Source organism: Schistocerca serialis, chromosome 3 (genome assembly GCF_023864345.2).
Source record: "Schistocerca serialis cubense isolate TAMUIC-IGC-003099 chromosome 3, iqSchSeri2.2, whole genome shotgun sequence".
Classification (NCBI taxonomy): Eukaryota; Metazoa; Arthropoda; class Insecta; order Orthoptera; family Acrididae; genus Schistocerca; species Schistocerca serialis.
In genome coordinates, this window is record NC_064640.1 from 1,088,648,764 (window position 1) to 1,088,659,399 (window position 10,636).

A 10,636-nucleotide genomic window follows, 5' to 3' on the forward strand; every position below is an offset into this window, starting at 1 on the left:
GTATCTCAACTGCAGATTTTTCAGCGCTCATTTAATTTTAGGACTCTGTATCTCAGAATGAACAAAAATGGACTTGTACGACTATTGAAATAAGCCCTTCATATTCATTTGATCATTCTGAGACCTTAAAATGTTAAAAATAATATACTTAAGCCTACACTGATGAAGTTTGGAGCATTTAATTTAGATTTAATATCACAATTATATTATGGTGTAATCCTTTGTATGCTAAGCACAGATGTTATGATGATGTGACATTGGTAGTAGTGAATTGGAGTAAACCCCTGCACACTAGCTTTCCCCTGTGCCTCTTATAACGATACAGCACTTGTTTAGCCTCAAGTTAGCAGCAGTAGAATATTAGGTGCAAACTCGTTATGGTTTTACCATATGCCAATATGAGATGGAAGAGCTATTCAAGGTTTTTGCAGAATTAAAATCTGACTTTAATAATAAATTGGATACTACTTATGCAAATATTGAAACTGGAGGTATTAAGTTAAACCCAGAGGCAGATATACATTCTACATGTTTCTAAAGATATTTTATAAGTCCCTGCTTAAGTGTTGTGATGAATCCAAAAAACTGATTTTTCCCCGAGTTATTTGGAAGAGGATGATGCTAAATGAGGAACTGGTCATTCGCAGAATTCCCTTCTTGGAATGATTTTCAGGAAATGTTTAAGAAGTACTGGTTGTCCAGCACACAGGAAAAGTTAATGCTAGAGTTATTTGGCCCAAAATATTATAGTAATAGTTGGCATCCTGGTAGTTATAAGAAATACAGAATGTCCCAAAATAATGTATACATTCTTTGAAACTGAACATCTCTTTAATGAAAGGGGTTAGAAATACAATTTTAGTGGTACTAGGTGCCTCATGGCCCGACTTAAGATGGTAAATGTTCAAAGTGGTGTCTGTTCATCGCAATACACTGTCGACAAAGACTTACAACTGAGCGACATGCCAATGTTATTGTTTCCAATGGAATAGCAGCACAGACTTGTTTAATTTGCTCTCTAAGGTCATCCAGTGTGTGTGGTCTCACAGTGTAAACTGTATTCTTGAGAGTACCCCAAAGAAAGAAGTCTAGAGGAGTTAAATCTGGAGATTGAGCGGGATACTCCACACTCCATCTTCGTCCTATCCATCTGGTACGGAATGTATGATTGAGAAATGCCTTCACATCCAGGTGAAAGTGAGATGACACCCCATCCTGTTGAAAGTAATAATCTTCCATTCCAGACACAACGCTAAGACCAGGAGTTATCATTTACAACATTTCCAAGTACGAGTCACCCGTGACAGTGTTGTTGAAGAAGTACGGCCTGATTAACCCTCTAGAAGACAGACCACACCAGACTGTTACTCCTAGTAGATTAACATGCCTTTGCTCAGTTACATATGGATTCTCCCTGGCCCAGTACACGCAATTATGGTTGTTAATTGCTCCATCAAGTTCAAACGTCGCTTCATCTGACCAAATAATTCGATCTTGGAAACATTGCTCTTCTTCACATCTGTTAATGTGCCACTCACAAAATTCGCTTCGCCTATCAGGATCATCCTCGTTAAGAGCATGGAGAAGTCTTGGAATGTAAGGCTTAAAGTTCTGAGATGGCAAAATTGTATGACCCCTGCTTCTGCAGATCCCAGTCCCATGAGAGCATTGCCTCACATACTTCTTCGGGGATCGTGTGTATGCCTGGATTACTGCATCAAAACCCTCGTTGTCTGTTGAACTTCTCTTTCGTCCGCTATGTCTCTTCTTCTCATTGTGCACTGTTTCTTCGATTTCAAACTTATCTCTGATTATTAGAATTGTTACTCTTGTTGGTGGTGGTATTCCAAATTCAGCTCTCCAATGTCTCCAATTTTTCCCGAGAACATGCAGGTTTACTGTATGATTAAATGATGATGGCGTCCTCTTGGGTAAAATATTCCAGAGGTAAAATAGTCCCCCATTCAGATCTCCAGGCGGGGACTACTCAAGAGGACGTCGTTATCAGGAGAAAGAAAACTGGCGTTCTACGGATCGGAGCGTGGAATGTCAAATCCCTTAATCGGGCAGGCAGGTTAGAAAATTTAAAAAGGGAAATGATTAGATTAAAGTTAGATATAGTGGGAATTAGTGAAGTTCGGTGGCAGGAGGAACAAGACTTTTGGACAGGGTTATAAATGCAAAATCAAATAGGGGTAATGCAGGAGTAGGTTTAATAATGAATAAAAAAATAGGAATGCAAATTAGCTACTACAAACAGCATAGTGAACGCATTATTGTCGCCAAGATAGACACAAAGCCCATGCCTACTACAGTAGTAGAAGTTTATACGCCAACTAGCTCTGCAGATGATGAAGAAATAGATGAAACGTATGACGAGATAAAAGAAATTATTCAGGTAGTGAAGGGAAACGAAAATTTAATAGTCATGGGTGACTGGAATTCGTCAGTAGGAAAAGGGAGAGAAGGAAACATAGTAGGTGAATATGGATTGGGGGGAAGAAATGAAAGAGGAAGCCGCCTTGTAGAATTTTGCACAGAGCATGACTTAATCATAGCCAACACTTGGTTCAAGAATCATAAAAGAAGGTTGTATACCTGGAAAAATCGCGGAGATACTAAAAGGTATCAGATAGATTATATAATGGTAAGACAGAGATTTAGGAACCAGGTTTTAAATTGTAAGACATTTCCAGGGGCAGATGTGGATTCTGACCACAATCTATTAGTTATGAACTGCAGATTGAAACTGAAGAAACTGCAAACAGGTGGGAATTTAAGGAGATGGGACCTGGATAAACTGAAAGAACCAGAGGTTGTAGAGAGTTTCAGAGCATAAGGGAACAATTGACAGGAATGGGGGAAAGAAATACAGTAGAAGAAGAATGGGTAGCTCTGAGGGATGAAGTAGTGAAGGCAGCAGACGATCAAGTAGGTAAAAAGACGAGGGCTAATAGAAATCCTTGGGTAACAGAAGAAATATTGAATTTAATTGATGAAAGGAGAAAATCTAAAAATGCAGTAAATGAAGCAGGCAAAAAGGAATACAAACGTCTCAAAAATGAGATCGACAGGAAGTGCAAAATGGCGAAGCAGGGATGGCTAGAGGACAAATGTAAGGATGTAGAGGCTTGTCTCACTAGGGGTAAGATAGATACTGCCTACAAGAAAATTCAAGAGACCTTTGGAGAGAAGAGAACCACTTGTATGAATATCAAGAGCTCAGATGGCAATCCAGTTCTAAGCAAAGAAGGGAAGGCAGAAAGGTGGAAGGAGTATATAGAGGGTTTATACAAGGGCGATGTACTTGAGGACAATACTATGGAAATGGAAGAGGATGTACATGAAGATGAAATGGGAGATATGATATTGCGTGAAGAGTTTGACAGAGCACTGAAAGACCTGAGTCGAAACAAGGACCCCGGTGTAGACAACATTCCATTAGAACTACTGACAACCTTGGGAGAGCCAGTCCTGACAAAACTCTACCATCTGGTGAGCAAGATGTATGAGACAGGCGAAATACCCTCAGACTTCAAGAAGAATATAATAATTCCAATCCCAAAGAAAGCAGGTGTTGACAGATGTGAAAATTACCGAACTATCAGTTTAATAAGCCACAGCTGCAAAATACTAACGCGAATTCTTTACAGACGAATGGAAAAACTGGTAGAAGCAGACCTCGGGGAAGATCAGTTTGGATTCCGTAGAAACGTTGGAACACGCGAGGCAATACTAACCTTACGACTTATCTTAGAAGAAAGATTAAGAAAAGGCAAACCTACATTTCTAGCATTTGTAGACTTAAAGAAGGCTTTTGACAATGTTAACTGGAATACTCTCTTTCAAATTCTGAAGGTGGCAGGGGTAAAATACAGGGAGCGAAGGGCTATTTACAATTTGTACAGAAACCAGATGGCAGTTATAAGAGTCGAGGGGCATGAAAGGGAAGCAGTGGTTGGGAAAGGAGTGAGACAGGGTTGTAGCCTCTCCCCAATGTTATTCAATCTGTATATTGAGCAAGCAGTAAAGGAAACAAAAGAAAAATTCGGGGAAGGTATTAAAATTCATGGAGAAGAAGTAAAAACTTTGAGGTTCGCCGATGACATTGTAATTCTGTCAGAGACAGCAAAGGACTTGGAAGAGCAGTTGAACAGAATGGACAGTGTCTTGAAAGGAGGATATAAGATGAACATCAACAAAAGCAAAACGAGGATAATGGAATGTAGTCAAATTAAATCGGGTGATGCTGAGGGAATTAGATTAGGAAATAAGACACTTAAAGTAGTAAAGGAGTTTTGCTATTTGGGGAGTAAAATAACTGATGATGGCCGAAGTAGAGAGGATATAAAATGTAGACTGGCAATGGCAAGGAAATCGTTTCTGAAGAAGAGAAATTTGTTAACGTCGAGTATAGATTTAAGTGTCAGGAAGTCGTTTCTGAAAGTATTTGTATGGACTATAGCCATGTATGGAAGTGAAACATGGACAATAACTAGTTTGGACAAGAAGAGAATAGAAGCTTTCGAGATGTGGTGCTACAGAAGAATGCTAAAGATAAGGTGGGTAGATCACGTAACTAATGAGGAGGTATTGAATAGGATTGGGGAGAAGAGAAGTTTGTGGCACAACTTGACTAGAAGAAGGGATCGGTTGGTAGGACATGTTTTGAGGCATGAAGGGATCACAAATTTAGCATTGGAGGGCAGTGTGGAGGGTAAAAATCGTAGAGGGAGACCAAGAAATGAATACGTTAAGCAGATTCAGAAGGATGTAGGTTGCAGTAGGTACTGGGAGATGAAGAAGCTTGCACATGATAGAGTAGCATGGAGAGCTGCATCAACTAGTCTCAGGACTGAAAACAACAACAACAACAACATGTCAGCATACAACACTCACATTCTCTGTTTTCCAGTAACACTTTAGCATCCATTTCCTTTGTTCAAACGATAACGCCATGTTCGCTGACAATCCTGAAACAGAAGAAATCATTGTTATGTTTTTCACCGCCTTCTTAATTATTACCCATAAAAATTGTATTTCTGTCTCCTTTAATTAACGATATTCTCTGTTTCAAAGAGCGTATACATTATTTTGGGACACCCTGTATATTGAGTGGTAGCTAAAAAGCTGGGACACCCTGTATATTGAGTGGTAGCTAAAAAGCTCAAAATACGTGGACAATCCTATAGAGGACAGCCTGTAATTAAAGTGTTGGTGCAGAGGATACCTTACTATGTCAAGAAAGATATATAATATTTTAGCAGATGACGGCAAACTGTTTATTGACATTTATCAAAGGTATTGATATACTGAACAAAGAATGAGGAGACTACGCACAAGGTGACAACTGCCAACCAGACAATAATGAAGAGAAAGGTATCCACACACATTTTAACGAAAAAGTAATACGAAGTATTGTGAAGTAAGGATGTGGAATAATAATAGGAGAAATAATCAAGGAAGTAACGAGGCATAGACAATTCATTCTAGTAATGTAAACAACATCATCAGAAACTAGGTTGACACTTAGTGTGGTGGCTGATGTGAAGGTGGCTGATGTGAAGGTATCTCCAGCAGCTGTCGCTCCCATCAGCCACCGTGCCGAGTGTCAAATTGTTGTGTGAACAGTAATGTAAGTACTAATATGCTGATTGACTGGAGAACACCTTGCAGTTTGTTGTTCACTTTACTGATCAGATGAACACGAGCTCAATGCAACTCACTTTGCTTGTGTTGCACAATAGACAGGGCATCACACAGTTGAGTACCATCAGCTTACAGTCATGTGATGCCTTTTGATACCACTGGAAAGTTGGCGTTGATTTGTAAACTCACGTCACCAGTTTTGTAAAGGGCTCATCGATACTGCTGTGGAGGCCGAGTTGCCACCGTGTTACGGTAGGCCGGGTTTGAGAGTTTGTGGAATGGCTTCTGGTGCAGTACACCGCTAAGACAATTTGTCCCTGGCATTATTACACAACTGCGCCCCAGGGTCAGGTGACAGGATAGGTGAATGAAGATTCAACAACACTCCAACAAATTAGCAACAAAGTCACACAAATGAATTAAAAAGGTTTACTTGTCTTTGTGACTTGTTGAATGATTAAGTCTGCAATACTGCATGTAATATAAGACAAAAGAGGCCCTCAATGGCTAAGTGCAAATGATTGAAGGTAAACTTCACAGTACATAGCAAATGAAATTTTTACAAGAACTGTCTGTTCACTTTTAAGAGTTCACTAAATGAAGTTCCCTGTCCAAGTCAGCTCTGGACGATGATCTATAAACAAGTGGGCGAGAGCTGCTCTTCTATCGTCCGAGCAGGCTTCTTTCCGTTGTCGTCTGGTCATTGGCGGACTGTAATCGGTCAGCAAGTGGCTGAGGCGAGGTCGATATCTTTACCCTCAGCGCCATGGAGGTAAGAATAAGGGGAGATGGCGCTACGAATCCCAGCCGTACTACGTTTTGAAGCCATGGGGGCGTGGCTCGCTGCCATGACACTCTGACCAAAACATTGTCAGTGTGCTATAGCGCTGCGTGTATTACAGTTGCTAATTGCACCATATACACATGTAACGTCATCAGATTGGTTGTTTCAAAGTTTTTGTTTGAAATAAAATCTCGTAAAGGTGAAATTCCACATTTCTTCTGATTAAAAATAGTTTTTAATGTAATATTACGAACAGCTAGCCTTCAATGTAAACGATACAATGTTGTTAATTCAGTAATAAACGTGTATCACAAACTGAATAATAGAAACTGAAAACTAAGTTAGCTATACCCTCCCTCCAAAGACCCATAAATACATCTTGTTTGTAATACATGCTGGGACATTTCAGTTACGTTACACTACTGGGAAACACTCTTCATTACCACCAACATTTACTGAAATGTGGTACATAGAATGGCAAATCTAAACAGTGCCCTGTTTAGGCCAGTTAATGTAGTGTTAGCTTTTAATTTGGTACATGATGAAGACAAAGTGAGTTACTCAACACTTCGATTATCGACGATACGTACGTATTATACTGAAACGTGAACTTGAAAACTAAGAATTTAATTCTTTGAATTAACATACCTTTTGCAAATGTTTTGGGTGTGTAGGGAAAACTGATGGTACAGCATTTTCTCGGAGCCTTACTGTTGAAACGGAAGTTCAGTCTATGTCCTCTTCTCGGAAATGCTGAGAACATATAGTGCTCCATTTAGACGCACACCAATTCTTCCTCCTCACGGCATTCTCCCACAGAGCTTTCCGACTTTCATTTTTAGGAAATCTACAGGAGAAAAACACGCTATAGTACAAGTACCGATGTAGCACACGTTCATTCACAATGAAGTTGTAAAATCACACTTAACGAGACAACTTACACATGAAATGTTATTCCCTTCGATTTCGCATCACAATCAGAAAGATTCGTACATCCGAACACCACACAAGTCACCATAATAGCGCAAAATCCTTCCAAAAGTGAGCGACCAGCCTATGCACACAAGCTTACAGCAGCAATGTTTTGGTCGGATTGAGATGGCTACCCTCGGCTTCACATAGCTTCACAGCTGTGACATCACGGCGTCTCCCTCTATTCTTACCTCCATGCTCAGCGCCGACGTGGCGCAGGTGGAACTCGCGCAAGTGGAGAGTCTCTATGGCACTGGCACCAGCTCGCATCTTTGCACCTGTGTCTTGTTCGGATGACACAGCGCGTTGATGTATGTCAAGTTTAGAGACAACGTATCTGTAAAGAACTCTTTGGCAGTTCTGATAGCACTTTATTAATCACTATCAGGCTCAGAAAAGATCGTCTTGTTTTGGTGTAATAGGTACAGTAATACTCAACAACATTAACCCAAGAACCTCATTGTGTAAGTACAAGCTGAGGGGGAAATGGAGGGAAGCCCCCTGTTCTTTAATTTTTGTACTCTTAGTGGAGATTTCACATAGATTTTCTTGCTAGAGGAGATCGGTTGGCTTACATCAGTGCAATTTAATTTCACCTCTTCTACAGCTCTGTACAATGCGTGTGCAAGGCAAGTGATGTGTGCCACACTGGGATAGAGACTCTGAAGTCTGTAGGCTGCTACAGCCATGTATGAAGCACCATTTATTCGTCTCTATTCACACCAACTAGTGACAGTAGCTTCATTGAGTTGTCAAACGCAAAGGCGGTTGTCAAGCTGTTTATTCTGCTGAGAGCTTCACACCCTTAGGAGAAACATTTCTCCAGGTCCGTCAACTTTAAGGACACCAACAAAAGTATTTACAATTTAACCCCTATCCAAATTGGTGATTTCCGATAGACGCCCTAATCTCTTGGTCAACGACTTTAGTTCGTATTTTGTCGAGCATTTCCTCGTAGCACACAGATAAATAGTCGTTTCTCAGTGTAGCTTCATCTGGAACTGGATTTATTTTGTACTTCAAGAACTGTCTGAAGCGGGGATTCTTCAGCTTCTCCAATAGGACATTGCAAGACACCACCATCTTAAACAAGTTCTTGCACCTCTGAAGATGGACATGTCTACTCAAATAACAGCGTTCGTCTGCTGTCCTTTTCAGCACTTATCTTCGTGCAGCTACTGTGTTTGGAGGTGTTGCAGTGTTTTTACACGTTAAAGTCGTTTCCCCCATTAACCTTAACTTCATATAGTTTATAAAATAATATTTCCTTGTCATTGCTGAAGAATTTCTCCCCTGGTTTCATCGAAAAGGACTACGTTTGTATTCAAACTGAATGGGGCGACTACTTGTGCTACGTTTATTACGCCAGAAGCCACCCTTGTTGGCTTTGAGAATGTTTTGTAGACTCTGTGCAACAATCTTTATATCAGTGAACGGACTACATAATGTGTTACACTGCTTGTCTACTATAAACCCGATAAATAAATCTTTGTAGTAATTGTGTTTAATTGTGACAACATTACATCAAACATTGTCATGTGAGTAAAATTTTCGTGTTTATATTCTTGTGTACTTAAAAATACGACAAACATTTGGATTTCTGGAAAAAAATTTGGTCGAAATATGATTCATTATGGAAAAAGTTGTCCGAAATTTGACCTATTACTAAAAAAGATATAAACATAATTTTTGCTACATTAAAGCTTTGTGGATGAATTGCTGTAAAATTCACCCTAAAGTTCAGGAAAAAGATTTGACACTAAGATCCATGCCAAACTAATAATAGAATAGTAGGCCCTCATTCAGAGAAGACAGTAATCCTCACATGGCTGAGACCTATTCTTGAGTAGTTGTTTAAAGAAGGAAAAGTAAAAGCTAAGGGAGAACATTGTAAACCAATAGTAGTGAGTGACATTTTTGGAAAGAAAGTTGATGTTCACCTATATTCTGTGCATAAAATATCATTAATCTTACACCATGGCTAGCGCTAATGAGGAAGAAATATTGTTGCCTCCTAGTACCAGTAATGGGAGTGTGTGTTACCGGAACCACCTGTAATAAAGGGAAGCAAATTAAAAAAGAAACATGACTACCAGTTACGATTAAAAAGTGGAATTTCCATCAAACATTGTTGCTGGTGCCATAGATATCCTGTTAGGATAAGATTGGTTACTTGATAATTATTATCGATTGGATTTCAACCAGAAAATATTTGTGTGGAAAATAGGTAAAAAGGTAGCTAGCATAGCTTTCCAAAGCAATCCATTGAAATCCAAGCAAGGCCCATCATCAGAGGAGCATATTCATTTAGTTGTGTTTACTGATATTATTGCAACAGATGAAATTAAACAACAAAAAGAAGGGAAGTATTAAATCAAGAGGAGTTGGCATTAAATCGATAGCAAGAGAATCACCTGTAGTGTCAGAAGAACGGAAATCTTAATTAGAAGGTATTCTGTTAAAACATAAAGATGTGGTCAAAGATAACTTGGGACTAATGAAGGAATACTTCTGTAAGTTAAAGTAAAATATGACACAGTTTTTTTCCTTTTGCAAGTCATATCCACTACCAATAAACCTTCGAATTGCAGTGAGAGATGAAATATGAAAGGAGATAGACAGCAACATAACTCAATGTATTTTTAGGGTCTGTTGTGGGTACTTAAGAGACTTGTGGTAGGTGTTCATTTAGTTTTAGATTCATGATCACTCCATAAACACAAAGAGACAGAAAGGGTTAGAACCCTGAGTACAGAAGAGATGTTATCTAACTTTGATGAAGCAGAATTTCATATTTCCATAGATTTCATGGAAGGATACTGGCAGGTAGCATTACATGACCACTCAAGGCCATACACAGCCTTCTTATTCGAAAGAAAATCTTTTCAGTTTAAAGTAAATGCCATGGAAGTATTACAATTCGCCTTGGGTTGTGAGCTGTACCAAGGAAAATGGAATCCAGGAGAGGGTGATCACAGAACAATAGCTTTCATTAGTTGAAGTCTTGGCAAGCATGATTGAATTACTCCATTACCGAATTGGACATTCCTGTGTCAGTTTTCATTCCTGCTCAATATTTATTAGGGAGGGAATTAGTGCAAGAATTAATAATGTATGTCAATGATTTATTAATAGTCTACAAGACTTGGGAAGACTGTTGACAATTATTGATATATATTTTGAGGTGACTGGAAGCAAAAGGGTTACTAATAAAAGTACTTTTGGTGACAA

General features: G+C 39.2%; 1 protein-coding gene across 2 annotated transcripts in view; it reads right to left on the minus strand.

Annotated features, from left to right (window-relative positions):
• The window catches only part of LOC126471510 (uncharacterized), a 189,170-nt gene extending 180,896 nt beyond the window's left edge, over positions 1-8,274 (minus strand). The window contains exons 1-3 of one of the 2 annotated variants that reach the window (XM_050099731.1): positions 7,375-8,274; positions 7,082-7,280; positions 4,900-4,973 (exon numbers count right to left, since the gene is read on the minus strand). In XM_050099731.1, the coding sequence (XP_049955688.1) occupies positions 4,900-4,973; positions 7,082-7,208 (201 nt within the window). In that variant the 5' untranslated portion in view covers positions 7,209-7,280; positions 7,375-8,274. Of the gene's footprint in view, positions 1-4,899; positions 4,974-7,081 lie in introns of both variants that reach the window. The other variant, XR_007586315.1, reaches the window with a different exon arrangement.
• Between the last annotated feature and the right edge of the window lie 2,362 nt (positions 8,275-10,636).